The sequence below is a fragment of the Caretta caretta genome, chromosome 1 (assembly GCF_965140235.1).
Source record: "Caretta caretta isolate rCarCar2 chromosome 1, rCarCar1.hap1, whole genome shotgun sequence".
Lineage (NCBI taxonomy): Eukaryota > Metazoa > Chordata > Testudines > Cheloniidae > Caretta > Caretta caretta.
In genome coordinates this window covers 148,951,270-148,971,841 of record NC_134206.1, presented here as the reverse complement: position 1 = coordinate 148,971,841, position 20,572 = coordinate 148,951,270, and the positions used below count along the sequence as shown (strand labels likewise).

General features: G+C 37.8%; 1 protein-coding gene across 11 annotated transcripts in view; it reads left to right on the top strand.

The window, feature by feature from the left end:
- Positions 1 to 20,572, top strand: part of DMD (dystrophin) — a 2,122,534-nt gene that overhangs the window by 1,704,710 nt on the left and 397,252 nt on the right. For all 11 annotated transcript variants that reach the window (XM_075132091.1, XM_048863664.2, XM_048863629.2 and 8 more), the window contains one exon: positions 18,877 to 19,066. In XM_075132091.1, the coding sequence (XP_074988192.1) occupies positions 18,877 to 19,066 (190 nt within the window). The remainder of the gene's footprint in view (positions 1 to 18,876; positions 19,067 to 20,572) is intronic.

The following is a 20,572-nucleotide window of genomic DNA, read 5'->3' as shown; positions in this document are numbered from 1 at the left end:
AACTGAGAGTGCTGAATGGCCAATTTACAGCCTGCTGATTTGGCTGCTTTTAGCAAAAATCCATAGTGGTTTCAGGCACTTTACTGGTTTGCCAAAGTCTCCCCATATGCCTTTGGCAGTTGATTTTCAAGCTCCACAGTGGGCATTCATTTGATGAGGGCATAGGCAATTCTACCAGCTCTGCCCAATTTCATGGTTTGTCGTACAATAGAGGCTGCAGAAGGGAGACATTGAATCATCATATCCCATATCTGCCCTGGCTCATATCCTTTTTGCCCAGTGCTTGCCCCTTATACCTTCAGGCCCCAAAGTGGTTTTGGCTATTTGTTGCTATTGCTTCCTTCCTTCTTGGTGAGCTTTCCATGTTGGGAGCCCTGTCCAAGTAGAAGCCAGAAAAAATTCAAGCTGAATCCAGCCCTATTCATAATTCTTATTAATTGTTCCTTTTATGAAATGTCTTTCCTCACCATCTCACTTCTCTAGTAATTTTTGTAACCCTTATTGCACCTTATTTTCTAGTTCTCAGATATCCTTTTTGAGATGAGATGACCAAACTGAAATAATAGTAGGGGTGAGGATGTACCATTGGTGCGTATTGAGACTATTTTTATTGTGGATGTCATTACTCTTCTTAGTATAGTCTAACATTTGAGTCTTCTCTAGGGCTGCTGCTGCACACTGAAGTCTTCATTAAGCAATTGATTCTTAAATATGTTTTGCCTGTGAGGTTACCACTAATTCAGAACCCATCCGTGTGTACAAGTAGTTTAAATTGTTCCTTCCAGTGTTCATTACTTTGCACTTGTCTCTGTTGAATTTTCCGCTATCATGTTGCCCAATTACCTAGTTTCATTTGGTCTGTCTGGAGTTACTCACAATTCTTCCTGGATTTGACTAATGTAAATAAAAGTGTGTCATCAGCAAATTTGCCACCTCACTCTTTACTGCCTTTTCCAGATGATTAATCAATATATTGAACAATACTTTGTACTAATCTCTTGGGTATGCTGCTATTATTCCATACTGAGTGAGCATTAACAGCAGCATATATTCCTACTCTTTATTTCCTTCCACTTTACTAGTTTGTAATCCAGGACCAAACTTTACTCTCAGCCCAATATTGCCAAATTTCCTTAAGAGCCACTTGTTTGGTAGTTCATCAAAAAACCTTTGAAAATCTAAATAAGTTATAGTTATTTGTTTTAAATTTTTGCATGTTCTATTTCAATTAATTTTAACAAGAAACAGAAAATATATTTTTCCCCAAAGCTATGCTATTTTGTCCTATAATAGTATTTTTATAACAGTTTTATAATAATTTTCTAAACTGTTTACAGGTTATAAGATAAACATTTATTTCACAAGCTCACTCTTTATACTAAGTAAGCACAGCCTACCTTTTAGTGCTCTAGTGTAACAGCTATTTTTAATGATGAATTACATATCTCAGCTACTTCATTTCCATTTTCCTTCAAAATGTTCTGATGAAAACCATCATCCAGTTGTAGAGATTTATTGGAATGTAACATCTCAAGGTTTTCCACCACATTATTTTGGATACCTATTTCTCTGACAATGTCGCGCCTTTGCTACCTGTAAAGAGTAATCTGGGGAAAAGTATTTTTATATTATCTTCTTTAAGCAAAATCGGGTGTAAAAATATCATTTAGATTCTCTGCAGTTTCCTATTCTGCCATCTTTGATAGCTAATGTTTAGTTAGCAGTTTCTATTAAAAAAAAGTCTGATTACAATTTAAAATCAAGATTCTGAAAATATTCCTTCGAATATTTATGCATGCTTTTGATTTCTGTAATGACAAATTACATAATCATTGTGTCTTTCAGTGATAGATTATTTACTAAAAAAATATTCTTACACTGAGAACTGAGCCGTCTCAAATATGAGAATGTTAAGCTTCTAATGGTCCTTTCTTTAAGGAGAGTAATTAACATTTATAGTTTTGGGTATTGATTAATGTGCATCCGCCACCATGTGATTTGCTTGCTTTGCAGTCAGCCATACTGATTGTAAATTGTTGACCATGATTTTGTGTTTGTTTAGTGTCATCAACAAACACTGAAAATATCTTAGAAAAATCCCACTCACCTTGTTCTGGAGCAAATAAGCTACAGTTCGATAATCTTCACTTTTATAATCGTGCCTTTTCAAATTGGGTTTATTAAAATAATATAAACAAGCCATTGTTTATTCAGTTTGATATGATGAATAAACTAGTATGCTAACAATCTTGGTCAGCTTTGATCATGTAAATATATTTTAGTAATATCAAATCATTGAGATATTTTAATGTAATGAATGGATACCAATTGACATGACCCTGCTTTGGATCATCGAGAATGAGGTGCATTTGTTACACAGTAGGTTAAAATGGCACGTCAGAGTATTCAATAACTGCAAAATAAATCCAGGTAGGTTTTAAAAATCCATGATTTCCTCAAAAAATTAGTACCTTTACATTTTAGATGGGTGCAAAGGTAAAATATTACTGCATGTGTAATTTATTCAGTAAAATATAGAAAAGTAGAGACTCAACATTAGGGACGCATTAGCACATCCTATTGCCCAAATATCACACTTGTTATAACAATAACCTTCTAATGACATTTTTCAGCTTAAAATTGCTCTTGCTAATTTTTGTGCAGTCAGTGCAAGTATTTTATTGCAAGAGAAAAGAGTAAAGTGGAGCAGTGGACAGATAAATCTGCAGAAGTTGTCTCTTCCTGACAATGCATTTGCAAGCTTGCTCATTAGCATTTTTAACAAAAAGGTGACAGTTGTCTGTACTATGAATATCTGTAAAGTGCTTTAATATCAGTTATACCTCATTTCTTGCTAATTGCACCATAATGCACCCATCTAAAGCATTTAGCTGAGGTTGAGTAAATTCTGATTTCTGTGTTAAGATTGTGTGACACTTCTGAAAGTGCATAGCTCTAATTTTAAGTGTTTTATCCTCTTGAAAATTGTTTTATTTACAAGAATAGCAAGGCAAAATATTTTTCCCATCGACTCTTAATGTCCTCCTTATATTATTTCAGAAAATGCCTTGCAGAATTACTTTGAAAAAATAAATCCCATACAGATTGCAGTATTAGAATGAAGGTCTGGAAAAATTGACTGGACATCTACTATCTGGAGGAACAAACCTTGCAGCCAAAGATAGACAGGAAGTTAGGGAAGCCCCAGCGTGCAAGCCCGAAAACTATACTATCCCCAGCTACTCAAAAAGTAGTTTGGGATTTCTACCTTGGATCCTGTTGGTCTTACTGTCTTTCATATCAGCCTCTGACAAGAAGGCATCTGATAAAAGTGAAACTTAGCTCTGCTACAACTTTGTGTAGAGCTGGTTTTCCAGCACCATGTTAGAAAAGCTAGTTAGAATGGTTGATTTAATTGATGCTGGTTGCAAATGGCACTAAGGAGACAAAAAGGTAGCCAGGAATTGGCATGGCACAGGGGCATCCTAGCCATGCTCCTATGTGAATCTTTCCCATGTAAGTGGCAATTCACTGGAAGATCATCACTATACAGGGGTGATCCCTTCCCCGGCCCCGGGCTGGGTAATGGCAGACTACACCAATGGAGTGGCACACAGCTGCCCATGAAATATGGACCATTATCTTTACATGTTTTTAATTTGTGTATACATAGTGGGTCTGATGCAGCACCAAATGAAATCAATGGGAATTTTCTCATTGACTTCTCTTGGTACTAAATCAGGCATAATAATAATGTTTGTCTTGCTGTAATTAAACCTTATTTTATATAATATGTTTATAAACCATATTTGATGTTTCAAATGCTAAAGTGTAGATGATAAAAGCAAAGGCTGGAAGATTAACTTAGAAGCTTCCATTTGAAAGGTATTCATTTAGAAAAGCACTCATGGCTATATACTTGCATTCCTAAAGACTTTTTCCTGCACCATGTGACTGATATATGTTATTTGTGTAAGATAGTATGAACTTGTGTGCTTGCCTTCTGGCTTTCTTCTCAAAGCACATTTATCTGAAATGGGTACATTTAAAAAAAATAGTTGTTGTTTACGTTAGCAAGTTAAATTGCTGCATCCATCACATCACTTTTTCACCTCTGTAGAATTGTAAACATGAACTTATTTCCTGGCAGATGAGCTGGGCTGCAATTTTCAGCTAATTGGAAGAAGCAGACCTGAGTCGGGTACTGTCCGCCTGATTTCAGTCTTAAGATATGATGATGATTATTGTGTCAAATACAATCAAGAATGTGGGCCTTGAAATGACAAGAGGCCTAGCTGTTTTTAGTTCAGGATTTTATATCAAGTTAGACCTCCAGTTCACAGATAGTCACATCTGGTTGCAAAAGAATACTATTTTAAATGTGCAATTTGTAGACTCTGAAATAAATTAGGGCTGAGAAAGCTTGATGTTTTGAAATCTGCGTGACACCACTATACTCCTCACATAATCACCACTTTCAGTTTCTTAAACAGATTGTCGCGTACATACATGTATGTTTTAAATAGTTATTTTGGTTAAAGAGAACAAAATATGCTTGAATGTTTTGTTAAAAGACTTTATGCTGGGTCTTCCAGTGTTCTATGAATGAGTCAAGTATGAAACTATGCATTAGTGACCATAACTAAATTGTGAAAAAATTATTTGGGAACATTTTGTTAAAGTACGCCAGCATATTAAGATATAGAGTCTTGGATAATTTATCTAGAATTTGTTGTAGCTAAAATCTATATGATAACCCATGCAAAAAATATAAGACAAGCCAATAAACCAAATTTAACTTAATTTTAAAAGTACAAACAAATGATGTGGTTTCTGATGCTTATCTGGGAGAAGAAAAAAATTCAGATTAAGTTTTTTGTTTTATTTGATAAGGTTAAGTTTTGATGAGTTGGTAATGATAATGAGATCATAGAAACAAAATTTAAATAACAAGGGTGCTTACTTGAAGTTATTTCCAGGATATTATAATATCACTAAGTAGTAGGATCCTCCCTGCTAATGTAGAATCTGTGTCCTTATCTGTCTTTTATTGATTGATTGAGTGAGTCCCCATGATTTATACCTACCAAGAACCAGTTCTCTGGTAGTTTTTACTAATCTGATAGTAATTTTCTGTTTTGTAATTTCTTGAAGCAGAACTAGGGCCCCAGTTCAGCAAAATGCATGGAGTGGAATCCTGGCTTCCCTGAAGTCAATGGGAGTGTAGGAATTTATTTCTGGGGGGGTAGGATTTCACCGTTAATGCTTTAACATCAAGTATGTGTGCTTAAGTTCTATTGAAATCGGCGCGATTTGAGCACTTGCTCAATTGGGGCATGAAGGTCCATCATCTCTGCTTTTTCCTTTCTTTTGAGTTTGAACTAGTACAAGTCAGGTGACAGTCCAGTTTGCATTCCAGCACTTTGCAAACAACACAGAAACTATGGTTACTAGGTTACCTGTATGTACTGTAATATATAGTCTGTCCTGGACCACTTCAAGCTATGCCTTCCAGGGTATGACATCATTTTTTAAGAAGGAACACTTTTTACATTCAAGTATGCTCGAGGACCCAGGCTCTAGGACTTTCAAAACAAACATACTGGAATATAAATAACAAGTGTGTGTACATATAAATAGTAATGGGTGTGTGTATATACGTGTTTTCATGTATATAATTTATGGTAATAGGTCTTAACTAGTACTAGTTACTGCATTGTAGATCAGTATATGAAGCAGGAGCATTTCTCCTAGCTGCTGCTTTCACTACATCTTCTCCAGAGGCTGGGTAATTCATAGCTACCTACAACTTCTAGATTGAATGGTGCAGTGCTGGACCTCCATTGCTGCTTGGTAGTGCTGCTTTTTCTGTACTTGTAGGTTTTTTAAAGATTTTATTCATAAAATACAAGGTGGCAGACCATCAGAATGCTTATTTTTTAAAAAAAAAATGTCTACAGTCACTTGTGCTTCAGTTTAATCTACGTATTACATTGCGCCCATTGCTGTGTTTTGAGAGTTCTGGTTAAAGTCCACCCACCTCCGTAAGAAGAAATATAATGCAGTTACCCCTACATAGGGTGTATTCTAGCCACACATCATCACATAATACACAGAACAACATAAAATAGAAATACTAACAGAAAAAAGTAAGTCCGTTGGAAAATAAGCCCCATTCTGTTGCATGGTAGCAGGGAGTACTACTCGCAAGGCTACCAAGCTCAACATCTGGGAGGTGGCAGCTTTAACTGAAAACTATGCTAACAGTTTAATGGTGTCTTTTTTGAGTCTTAATTCATCTAATGTAAAGCCATCAATTATTAAATTTAGTTGTTTATACAGTAGTTAACAGTAAGAAAACAAATGCCTTTAAGACCTAATTATTTTGATAATCAGTTTTAATTACACTTAACTACTTTGCAAGCCAAAATTTTATCTTAATAAATTGTATCTAAATAATTAAACTAGTTATTAGATACCACCATTGACTGCTGTGAAATCTCAAGAGTGATACGTTTTGGACTGCAGTAAAAATTGAAATAGTCAAATATATGAGATCAGAGATCAGAATTTAAAGTACTGGAGACTTTGAAGACACTTGAGAAGAGTGTATGATGACGGATTGATGTATAAATTAAAAGTCCTAAATATGTATCATTTACCTAAGAGATGACAAAAGAGGCATGAAAGTAATAATGATAGCATAATATACTTCACACTTATTCATTTGTTTACGTGGTGAAGTTGTTAGTGATAAGGTAGGGTGTGAATTTAAAGCGCAATAGTTATTCTGGAATAGCTTCTCGTGTGAACACTCTTATTCAGAAATAAAAGTGCCTTTTTCCAGTTTAGCTAATCTGTTTGCAAAAACAAAATAATTGGTGGCATACATGTGGGAAGAGTTGTTAAAATTTATCTTAGCAGAACCAACAAGTTCAGGAAAGCATCATACTTAATGGATTCCTTTCATTCTGTGACCCAGATACAGTTACTTAGGCGCCTGTCTGCCTCTTTAGGCACCTAAGTCTACCACTTGGGTACCATGGACATTTTCTAAGCCGCTGCTCTGATGCCTAAATACCCCTGGGTGCCTGATATTCCACCAACTGGCGTTTTCAAAGCAGTCTTAAGAGCTACTGCCATCCCACAGCTAATCAGCTGCTCGGAGTCCTAGTGTGTGCCAACGCCCTGGAGGCATCGAAGCAGGGTTTTTAAACTAGGCAGGAGAATCTCAACAACAGGAGCCACGCCTGTAGGCATCTTGGGAGCAAACTTAAGACTAACACCTTTCAGACCCTGAAGCAGGTGGACTGCATGCAGGTCACCAATAGGGTGAGGGCAGCACAACAGCTGCAAAAAAGATGCTCTGGGCACAGGGTAGTATAGGGTAAGTGTGAGAGAGGTGTTGAGCATGAGCAGGACAAAGAGAAAATTTTGGCTGCTAGGGTATTGTCTACCTTAACAGCTAACCTAGCTTAGGGGCCTAACTTCAGGAGAGAGTTCTTTGCTGAGGACCCTAGTTCAGGGCTGGAAATTCCATTAGGCAGCAGGGCACCTAGGGGTTAGGTTTACAATGCTTAATGGAGTAACATCTAAATGCCTTTACGGATCTGGGCTGAATCTCCTAGTTCAGATATCATCTAACTCCTCCAGCTCTTGAGTGAATCACTGAAACATATTCCGCCACAGATTAAATGGTTCCAGAAAGGATCAGTGCCCCCCTCAACATTAGTTCCACAAGGGATGTCTAGACGCACTGTAGCTATCACAGAAGAAATCTGCAAAACTACCATCAGTCATCTATCAACCTTTTCATATATCACTACAGACTTTATATTTTAACCTTCAGCAGAATCATCCTGTGGCAAGAAGGTTCTCCAAGTAGTGATCCTAACATAAATGCATATTACTAATGTGAAGGATTTTAAGTCAGGATTCAGAATGGGAAGTGTATTATCTGATTATTTTCCTTTCTGGAATTGACCTATCCTTCATCTCTTGAAATGAATTATTTCAGTATTTCTATGATGGCCCCTTAACAGGTCAAAGTGTATCACTGGAATTAACTGTTCCATTTCCGTTTTGGAGTTACTCAGCTATCATGATGACAGAAGGGATGTGGCCAAAGCCCCTAGCCTTTTGTGGACATTATTTACTGGAAGGGAGGCACAGACCAGAAGGTCTTGAATTCAGAGAGTGATTAGCCCCAGAAAATGAAAGTTCGGGTAACTTTAAATTGTGCTGAATAGGAATACCAAAAGAGAGAAAATGCATTTAAATAGAAGAGCTCACAAAGTGTAGAATTAGAGCCTCTACAAGTTACTGAGCCAGCCAGCATCCAATATATTTTATCTTTCAACCCAACGTGGTAACATTAGACCACCACAGCACACAGATGGAAGTGTGATTTAGCAGACCGTAGAACACTCTGATTTTCCCCATTAGATCACACTTAAAGAAACACCTGTGCTAAATAAATTTATGACAGTTCACTGGGATATGCTCCGTGTTGTTGTTTTTTATTTATTTTTTTACTTTCTGCAGTGCTCATTTATTCTTATGAAAATAATGAAGAATACTTATTGTGACAGGGTCAGGTCAGATGGCTACAGGAAAGTGGTCCTGCTGGGATCCTGGAAGTGGGCAGGCAGAAGCCTGTCCACTGATAAAGGACCTCTCCCAGCCTAAGGGAAGGATCCACAAGGCCCAAGATCTCAATTAATTACGGGAGACAACTAAAGATATGTCAGGGGCAGGAGTCACAGGGCTAAACGAAGGGAACCTGATGGGGACACCGAGCAGAGAACCCCAGACAGCACCCACTGCTTCTCGAAGGTGTCAAGGGAACCAATGGATGTCGCTCAGAGGAACTCTGCCCGGATGCGTAAGTGGACGGAGGATCAGAAATAGGCCATGCAGTTGCAGTGGGTTATATGGTTTTTGTAGTGTACATTGGAAAAATACTTCCTTATTTACTTTCTCCATACCACTCATGATTTTATAGACCTCAATCATATCCCCCCACCCCTCTTAGTTGTAAGGAGCATAAGTATTATAATTGCCATTTTGCAGATGGGTAAATAGGGCAAAAAAGTTTAAATGATTTGCTCAACATCATGTAGTCAACAGTAGAGTTGGGAAGATAAATCAATATCCCTGACTTCTAGGCCTTTCCCACATACCTTTATATATATATTAGTAGGGCTCCGTGTCTGTCATGGAGCTGTAGAAGTCACGGATTCCATGATTTTCCTTGACTTCTGCAGTGGCCAGTATGGCTGACCCCAGGCCAGCCCAAGCAGTTGGCTCAAGGGACCGGCTCCAGAGCCAGTTGCACTGTGACTAAATCGTAGCCTTATGTATTAGTAGATACATACTACTAACTGTGGTATGTAACCTATCATTTAAATCAGCTTCTGTACCAGATGACTGGAGGATAGCTAATGTGACGCCAACTTTTTAAAAAAGCTCCAGAGGTGATCCCAGCAATTACAGGCTGGTAAGCCGAACTTCAGCACCAGGCAAATTGGTTGAAACTGTAATAAAGAACAGAATTCTCAGACACGTAGATGAACATGATTTGTTGGGGAAGAGTCAATATGTTTTTTATAAAGGGAAATCATACGTCATTAATCTATTAGAATTTATTGGGGCACCAAGCATGTGGACAAGGGTGATCCAGTGGATATACTGTACTTAGATTTTCAGAGAGCCTTTGGCAAGGTTCATTGCCAAAGGCTCTTAAGCAAAGTAAGCTGTCATGGGATAAGAGGAAAGGTCCTCTCTTGGATCAGTAACTAGTTAAAAGATAGGAAACAAAGAGTAGGAATGGTGAGTTTTCAGAATGAAGAGAGGTAAATACTCACATCCATCAGTGGTCCCCTGTAGTGGAACCAGTACTATTCAGCATATTCATAAAAGATGTGTAAACAAGGGGTAAACAGTGAGGTGGCAAAATTTGCAGATGATACAAAACTACTCAAGATAGTTAAGTCCAAAGGAGACTGTGAAGAGTTACAAAGGGATGTGACAAAACTGGGTGATTTGACTACAAAATGGCAAATGAAATTCAATGTTGATACAGCAAAGCAATGCACATTGGAAAACAATCCCAACTATGCATATAAAATGATGGGGTCTAAATGTGCCACTACCACTCAAGAAAGAGATCTTGGAGTCATTGTGGATAGTTCTCTGAAAACATCCACTCAGCGCAGCAGCAGTCAAAAAAGCTGACAATGTTGAGAATCATTAGGAAAGGGATAGATAATAGGACAGAAAATATATTGCCTCTATATAAATCCATGGTATGCCCACGTCTTGAATACTGTATACAGATCTAGTCACTCCATCACAAAAAAGATATAATGGAATTGGAAAAGGTACAGAAAAGGGCAACAAAAATGATTAGGGGTATGGAACAGCTTTCATATAAGGAGAGATTAATAAGACTGGGACTTTTCAGCTTGGAAAGGAGACAACTGAGGGGGAATATGCTAGAGGTCTATAAAATCATAACTAGTGTGAGAAAGTAAATAAGAAAGTGTTATAACTCCTCTTCATAACATAAGAACTAGGGGTCACCAAATGAAATTCATAGTTAGCATGTTTAAAACAAACAAAAGGAAGTATTTTGGACACAGTGTAGTCGACCTGTGGAATTTGTTGCCATAGGATGTTGTGAAGGCCAAGACTGTAACAGAGTTTAAAAAAGAACTAGGTAAGTTTGTGGAGGATAGGTCCATCAATGGCTATTGGCCAGGATGGTCAGGAATGGTATCTCTAGCCTCTGTTTGCCAGAAGCTGGGAATGGGCGACGGGGGCGATCTTTTCTATTCATTCCTTCTGAAGTCTGTGGCGTTAGCTTCTGTCAGAAGACAGGATACTAGGCTAGGTGGACCATTAGTCTGACTCAGTATGGCTGTTTTTATGTACTTTGTGTTGTATGAAGTTTAGTATTGTTGAATGAAGGTGACTCAAGAATATTTTTAAGAGTTGCATGGTATTTTTAAGATTTCTCCTCTTCTGGGTTCTGATGGAGTATGCCACAGAAACATGATCCTTTGTTTCAGCCTTTGTGTTTAGCACATTTGAAAGAATGAAAAAACTATTTAAATAAAGTTGGAATGGAAGTGCTTACTTCTGTTACTGGATTCTGTTAATATAAGTGAAACACATTCATCTATTTTATTCTATATACACAGAGCAGGAATTCCTGAAACCACTCTAAAAATGCTATTAACTATTAGGTAGAAAACATTTTATTGAATAAACCACATTAAGGAAACAATAAAGAAATATGAGTAAAACTGTAATTATCTGGATCCCCTTTTGGTAGGAAAGGGATATTAAAGCATTTGATAACTGCATCTTCAGATCAAATTAGTTTCTGTGTAAATCTGAGGAACATCCAAATTTCAGATAACCAGTGATTTGGATAATTGGGGTTCACTAGCATTAAATTTGAAACATAAACACTTCCCTAATACAGGCTTTTAACTTTCATATGTTTCACCTAGGGCGTTGGCAGCCAAATTTCAAAACGTTAATCTTAGATTTTAGGTTGAGCAGGCCCTTAAAACTTCAAAAGCAGATGTGGGGATTTGCTTTCTGGAAGGATTGAAGATGATTCTTGGGGTGGAAACTCTACCTCTTCTCCTACCAGTTTGCCATGTTTGCAGTAGTGCCATCATCATGTCAAGTTAGACAGTAAAGAATTAGGGGCATCTTAACAGAATGTCATGTTTTCATTTCTTTGGTTTGTTTTTTACCTTTAGCAATTCAAAATAGTGTGTGTGGAGGAAGTGGGTGGGTTGTAGTATTTAGATTGCCCAGTCTTCTTCTATGAAAATAAATGTTCCCTCCCTCACCCATCGTCCTTTGTTATAATTTGTACTTGATATAAAATCAAACTTATATTTAGATGATACAAACCCAGGAAACCCTGTCTTAAATTATTTATTTAATGCCACTAAACTCCTCATCCAGAGTATGTATTTCCCTCTCTCCTATAATTTTCTTGTGGTTTTCATTATTATATCCTAAATGTGACATCCGAATTGCTTTATTCATCATCTTAGAGGCCTTCCTTTCCACATTTCAATCTTATTATTTTGCAAATACATCACCGTTTAAAGAACCAATTATATTAAAATATATGGATGTACTGCAGAGATTTCAGAAAGCAGCATGGAATATGCCTATTCCAGTTTCAAATTCCAATTTTTGTGAGATTATTGTTAAATGATAAAGGTTGTGACATTGTTTTGAAGAGTAAGTCATTCTCCCCCTCCCCCCCGATTCATGTAAAGTCTGTGTATGACTGATTTAAGAATTCAATGCAAGCACCTAAAAAGTTAACACTTTTTAAACACATCAGCAATCTAAAGATCTAAATTTTTTTTTAAATAAAAAGAGAGAGAGAGAATAAGAGAACCTATTTCAAATAAGTATCCCATTGTTATACCAATAAAATAAAAACCAGCAGGATCTTATTAAAGGGAAAAAGGCAAAATACCACATTTATTGTGAATACAGAAAGAATCATAGAAAGCAGTTAGTTCTAGTTATAACATTCAATTCAATCTCATATTTATTCACACATTCATTCATACAAACACACACACACACACACACACACACAGGTTCTGCAAGGTTGTTATCATAGTTACCAGCCTTAGAATTGCTCATGCCAAGCCACTGGCCAGGTGGCCTGGACATGAGGAGGGAGCAGGGCCTTGTCAGATGCTCATCTGATGCTCCTGGAAGTTGGTTTTGCAGAATCAGACCCCAAAGTTCTCACTTTTTAGAGTCTATTTTTATAGGAATTTCTTCCCATGCCAGTCTATGGGAATTGCTTCATCATGCTGTTGCTGAATCAATCAGCAGATAGCACATTCCTGACGGCTCCAAGATGTTATCTTGTTCTTTGGTTCTCCCATTCTTGAGGCTGTTGGGTGGATTCCAGTCTGCCCTCCGGGGGGTCCTCTGGTTATTTCCACTTGACGCCTTCTTCAGCCGATGGACACTGGATTCTTAGGCTGGCACCTCCCTGATCATTCAGTTATTATCCACACCAAGCATCCATCCACGTACATCCTCTGTCTCTATTTTAATCACAATTGTTAATACAACAAAAGGGTGGGGAGTCTCTGGGTGCTGTTTCTGTTGTTAGAGTATTGCTTTGAGTCTCTTTCTCTGTGAATTGCTTTGAGAATAGACTCTGTCTTAGAATGTACTAACACAATTAGCAGCTTGCAAGTTTCACCATAGAGGGAGAGAAACAGTACCAAAAACCAAGAGACCTCTTAATTAATAATACCCTGGAATTTAAACTCTGGGGAATCAAACTCATTTGTGATTTTAATACAGAACTTCTTTAATATGATCCAACACCATTTCCAATAATCTTTTTGGGTGTTATTTCTTCCATAGTTGAGAGGGTGACCTGTCACGATTACTATATATAGAGAGAGTAAGTAAAATGTTAAATGCGCCAATATTTAGAAGGCAAAAATATTAGCGGTTTTGTAGTTAATAGTATGCTCTGTGGAAAACCATGTGGTTTTGCACGCTCAAAGAATTATGCTCCCTAAGATTTCTGAGAGTCATAGCAGAACAGTGTCAGAATATTCTTTATAGCTAACATGTATCTCACTGTAAGCCCAGTACAATTAAAGAAGGTATTGTTTCATAGTGTAGACGCTTCCATCAAACATAAATTCCGGTCTTCAGCAATATGTCTACATCTGGTCTATTTTTCCCTTGACCTGAGCTCATGTTCATAAATGTTCTAGATTAAAAATTACCAATTTATTAACATCGGTGGGTCAGTTTTAGTTTTTGATCCTACTTTTCAGCCTGCAATGCAGAAAATAACAAACTCCTTTTCTTTTACACCTTGGTATGCTATTTGCAGCATGCAGCTATATTTATCAGATCTGCTGAGGTTCACATTAATTCTACTTAGAATCATGCCTGTGTCCCAGGTTTCAGAGGAAATTCAGGTTGTTAGGGAATTGATCCACATTATAAAGCAAGGTTCTGATCTTGCAAAGATTTAACCATGGGCTTAGTTTTTGTAGGAATGGGCCCTAACTGTGGTCCACTAGTGATGCAAGCTGTATTACATGATATATTTAAAACTAAATTTAAAAAACACTAAAAAAAGCATAATTTACAGAAGAATCCTGCTCTGTAGAACTGGATAACCCACATGGTCTTTTTCCATCTTCGGTGAATAAGGCAATACACAGATGCAAGACATCTGCTATAACACAAAGCTGAGTCAAGTGATGTCACAAGAAAGTTGTCTTGCCACTGTTATGCCCTCTCACACTGTCACCCAAACAAACCAGGGTTCAATAATGGCAAATGAGTAGAGAACGACCCTGTAGACTGTATGCTCCAGCTCACACCAGTTGAGCACTTACCACCCAGTGTATATCAGACCTGGACTATATGATGTTGTCTTAATTGATTCCACACTGGAGTTGGCAGCTCTAGAGATGTGATACTCAAGTGGGGCTACACTTTTGGCCCCAATACCTGTGACTGTGGCAAAGAGCCTCAAAATATAAAAAGAAAAGGAGTACTTGTGGCACCTTAGAGACTAACAAATTTATTTGAGCATAAGCTTTCGTGAGCTACAGCTCACTTCATCGGATGCATTCAGTGGAAAATACAGTGGGGAGATTTATATACACAGAGAACATGAAACAATGGGTGTTACCATACACACTGTAACGAGAGATCACTTAAGGTGAGCTATTACCAGCAGGGGGAAGGGGGAGAACCTTTTGTAGTGATAATAGAGGCTGTCCGGTTTGGCCAATGTACATGGCAGAGGGGCATTGCTGGCACATGATGGCATATATCACATTAGTAGATGTGCAGGTGAATGAGTCCCTGATGGTGTGGCTCATGTGGTTGGGTCCTCTGATGGTGTCGCTAGAGTGGTTATGGGGACAGAGTAGGCAATGAGGTTTGTTACAGGGATTGGTTCCTGGGTTAGTGTTTCTGTTGTGTGGTGTGTAGTTGCTGGTGAGTATTTGCTTCAGGTTGGGGGGCTGTCTGTAAGTGAGGACTGACCTGTCTCCTAAAGTCTATGAGAGTGAGGGATCGTTTTCCAGGATAGGTTGCAGATGCTGGAGAGGTTTTAGCTGGGGGCTAAGTGGCATCCTGTTAGTTTCCTTGTTGGGCCTGTCCTATAGTAGGCGACTTCTGGGTACCCATCTCGCTCTGTCAAGCTGTTTCCTCACTTCCCCAGGTGGGTATTGTAGTTTTGAGAATGCTTGATAAAGATCTTGTAAGAGTTTTCTCTGTCTGAGGGATCGGAGCAAATTTGGTTGTATCTTAAGGGCTGTAGACAACGGAATGTGTGATATGTCCTGGATGGAAGCTGGAGGCATGTAGGTAAGTATAGCGGTCAGTAGGTTTCCGGTATAGGGTGGTGTTTATGTGACCATCACTTATTTGCACTGTAGTGTCCAGGAAGTGGGCTGGTCCAGGCTGAGGTTGACGGTGGGGTGGAAATTATTGAAATCCAGGTGTAATTCTTCAAGGGCCTCCTTCCCGTGGGTCCATATGATTAAGATGTCATCAGTGTAGCGCAAGTATAGGAGGGGCAGTAGGGGATGAGAGCTGAGGAAGCGTTGTCCTTAGTCAGACATAAAAATGTTGGCATACTGTGGGGGCCATGTGGGTACCCATAGCAGTGCCACTGACTTGAAGGTATAAGTTGTCCCCAAATCTGAAATGTTTGTGAGTGAGGACAAAGTCACAAAGCTCAGCCACCAGGTGTACCATGGCCTCATCAAGGATACTGTTCCTGACAGCTTGTAGTCCATCCTCGTGTGGAATATTGGTGCAAAGAGCTTCTACATCCATGGTGGCCAGGATGGTGTTTTCAGGAAGATCAGTGATACGTTGTAGTTTCCTCAGGAAGTTGGTGGTTCTTGAAGATAGCTAGGAGTGCTGGTAGCGTAGGGTCTGAGGAGAGAGTCCACATAGCCAGATAATCCTTCTGTAAGAGTGCCAATGCCTGAAATGATGGGGCATCCAGGGTTTCCAGGTTTATGGATCTTGGGTAGCAGATAGAATACCCCTGGTTGGGGCTGTAGGGGTGTGTCCATGCAGATTTGTTCCTGTGCTATAGCAGGGAGTTTCTTGAGTAGATGGTGTAGTTTCTTTTGGTACTCCTCAGTGGGATCGGAGGATAGTGGCCTGGAGAATGTGGTGTTGGAGAGTTGCCTAGCAGCCTCCTGTTCATAATCCGACCTGTTCATTATGTTCTTTCCCTCTCTTGGTATTGACACCTCCTCATCAATGGTTGGGAGTGGACTACATCCACCCTGATTGAATTGGCCCTATCAACAGTGTTTCTCCACTTGTAAGGTAACTCCCTTCTCTTCATGTATAATAATGCCTGCATCTGTAATTTTCACTCCATGCATCTGAAGAAGTGGGTTTTTTACCCATGAAAGCTTATGCCCAAATAAATCTGTTAGTCTTTAAGGTGCCAACAGACTCTTCGTTGTTTTTATCATCATATGGACACTTAGAGCCACTTTTTGATGCTACTCATACCATACTCATACCAAAATTGGAATAATTCTATTGCTTTAAAGAGAGTAACTCCAGATTTGCACATATGTAACTGACATCAGAATACAGTCCTTTATCTCTTGAAGAAATAATAAATGAATGAATGAATAGCCTAAGACAAGGGATTTAACATTTTTTCTCTCTTTCCGTATTACAAAAATGGGTTCAATAATTATACTCACCTTTGTCACAAGGTGGTTGAGAGACACAAGTAATGTTTTAAAATGTGAAACATGGATTGTGGATTTTAGCTCTGAATTAATAAATTGTCGTCATTTGACTGAATTGAATTCGCTGCTCTCACACTTCTGAGCTATGACTGGCTGCTTTAAATCCCTCTGTTTCCTGGCTGTATTCATAGTTGGAAGAATCCTTGATGAAAAAACATGGTAAATGGGTAAAGCACCTTAAAACTATTTTTCAGCCTAATTCTTGTTTTTTCTGGTTCAGCAACAGCTAGGTATTAGGTTGTGCCTTTCGTTCTTTAGGAACCTAACCTTTTGGTGACAATAAACAAAATTTAATATTGGCTCTAGCACACAGAAATTTCATGATTTCAGTGTGAATTGGTGGGAAATTTACAATGTTGGGAAATATTTCTGGGATAATCTGTTGTGCAACTTTCTTTCAGACTACCTAGAAAACTGCATCACTCTTGGACTTCCAACCCAAACATAAATGCTCATCAGTAGAAAGTTGTGTAAATTCAGGTCACATAGCTGTTCGTTAGCCAGGAAAAGTAGGCTATGCTGAAACATCATGCACAAATATGAAACTAGCTATTAGTTGAAGACTGAACATACGATTGAGCAGTGCAACTCTGGAAATACCTCCCACAATCAGATGCATATGGCGATATGTTTACTGCAGATAGGGGAAGATGCATATAGAATTTTGCTGCTTTGCTGTCACACACAGATCTATCGACAGTAGGAGGCAATTGTTTGAGAGTCTCCTCAGCGGTAGGATTCTGATGTATAAGAGATCTAGTCTTAACTTCCTTTGCCAATCAGTATATGGAGCTAGTGTTCAGTTATCACACCTTAAACTATATTTATGAGATGATAAATGTTTAGACTCAACCCTTTTATTATGAATGGTTAACACTTTCTGAACCTATTCCATGCATTCCAAGCTAATGCAGTGAAGACAAAAGAGGAGGCTTCTATCCTGTGTTAGCAATAACTACACTGCTGAAGAATGTGTGCTCAGCAAAAACATCTCCCATGATGAATAAACAACTCATGCATGAGCAGTGCTGCCATCAGATCTTCAGGAGTTGTTTATTGCTGAGTATGCACTTCCCATGATAAAGTTACTGTCCAAATAAATTATAGTTTTGCTTAATAATTGACAGTCACATATTAATAAGTGATGTGTCACATGCAGATGTTTGAATTTTTAATCCATTTTGAGCCTAAATTTAATAATCAAAAACTGTGTGTGCAAATAGGACATAAATTTTCTACTAGTTCTGATGGATCAGACCAAATTTACCATATACCTAAGGGGTTTTTATTACAGGAACGCTTGGTCCTTGAATATTCTTCTTTACCAAATTGTTATAATTTAGGTTTTTGCCAAAGGCAGAGAAATATTCTTGAGATTTCAAAGGTGATCTTTTATTAAAAAGCTGATATAGATCTTTTTATGGTTGTTTCATTGTATAATTTGTGTAAGACCTTTCTATATGGTAGAGCAGCTTCATGACCCTTTGAACATCTTCTGCATTGTTAGGACACAAGGTGATGAATACAGCTCCCAAAGCTTGCAACTTAGAGGAATTATTAATTGCAGTAAACTATCCTTGCCACTCAGTGACCAAAAACTACTTTGTGATTTCCAAAAATTAAACAAGCTTGCAGGCAGCAGCAGGCTTATGAGTGATAAGTGAAAAAGCTTTGATCATATTTGAAAGGAATTAACCTTGATTTGTTTGAGTTCCAAAATTTCAGGTATAGTACATGGTGTTCTTTACCAAAGTAATGTCATTTCCTCTAGATTGCAGTTGAAAAATGTCATTGTGTACCTCCTCCCACCATCCAAAAAGACAGAGATGAACATTAGCTTGGGGGATGGAAGGGCATACAGTATATAGTGCATCATTCTTATGTACATTTTCTTTCATTATAGTAGCTTATCTACAAATTGTCTTCTCTTGATTAGTACAGTAAAAATATGCTGTGGGTTTGTGGGTTTGTTTGTTTTTAAAAAATCTACACTTGTTCTGATTTCTGTGAGTACTGCATTTGACTGTTTGTGCTTGCACAGGGTTAGTGAGCGAGAAGCTGAACTGGAAGCAGCTCTAAGGCTGCTGCAACAGTTCTACCTGGATCTGGAAAAGTTCCTTGCCTGGCTTACAGAAGCAGAGACAACTGCCAATGTCCTGCAGGATGCTACACACAAGGAAAGGATACTAGAGGACACGAAAGAGGTTCGGGAGCTCATGAAACAGTGGCAGGTAAGTCAAGTGTTTTAGCTACATAGACCTGCATGAATGCAAGATAATGATTTCTTTGTGCTTGTGCATGCTGTTTAGCTTATTTTAAACTGAAATGAAATTGAAAATAATACTGATTGTGGTACCGATGTTTAATTGTTGCTTTGGGGAATTCCTTTAAAAATTGGGTGACACACATTCTGATTCTGTTTAACATCCTGATCTTTCAGTGACTGAGTCATTTAGACATGGAATGAGATACTGTGTGTTTTGAAGCACAACTTAAAACAAACAGAAATAAACTTTGCTGAAACAGATATTTAGATTTTATATTGCAGAAAAATTAATTATGGTGCTGATGCAGAGTCTTAAAGTAAGAGTTATTGACATATATGAGTGTTTGTTATGCATTTCTGATATTTATAGCAATCCTGTATATATTTTGTGTCTAGTTTATTCTCTGTTGTTTAACTGAATTAGTTTTGCTCCATTACTTTCAAATACTTCAAAAATATTAATCTTGCATTTGGTTGATTTTTGTTAACGTGTTCAGTTGGAATAAAAGAAGATGGCCTGTCATAGTTAATGATCATACAATTTTCAGACAATTATTTTCCCTGGATAAAAAAAAATGCTTTCTCTACCTTTAATGTTAAGAAAGAGAAGGTGGCATGTTTTCTTGGTTTTTTTTAAGAGAGTCTTCATAAGAAAAGATTCATCATTAGAGATGAAAAACTATGGCTGAGGCACTTATATTTACATTGTGCTCCCTTAATAGGGATGTGTGTTCACAGATTTGTTAAATTATTGTGGTGTATATAAGGCAGAGCTGTATGGTAAAATGTACTTACAGTGCTTTAGCTTCACCTTGGTAATAAATTCACCCACATCCAAATCTGGAAACTCCAGAGTCTGGAGACGATAATAGTTAATTTGCTTGTACATTAATTTAAATGTGAATTAATTGAAAATTACAGAGATTGTGTTCCATAAATAACATTAGGTTAGAGATAGCGTTGCCTTTTTTCTCAAATGCACTTTATACTATTTATTCTACTATAACTCGTTTTTCCATTGTAATGCTAATGCATTATTAATAAACTCCATTACACTGTACTTTAAAAGTCAGAAATGTTGCATTCCTTAGAAATCAAATCTTTTTTGCTTGAAAAGTTGATTATGGTTATCCAATGTTTTTATTTAAAAAATACTCAAAATTTTCACTCCTCTATGTCTGACTTTAGTTGGTATGATCCTTGAGAAGTAGTTATGAATGGGAGATCCTGCTGTACTGAATTAGACCATTTATATCCCGTACAGTCCATCTCTTTTCACTCTCAAGTATCTTATTTTTTGATTGCTACTGGAATTAAAAAATATTCCAAGTTCTCCTTTTACACTTCTAGGTTGTGTGCGATATTAGCAATAATTTAAGTTGGCGTGGTAACTTTTGTATGTCACATAAAAATGGCTCATCCGCTAAAACAGAGTTCCTTGCAAACAGAAGTCTAGTATTTTATTCTTAAA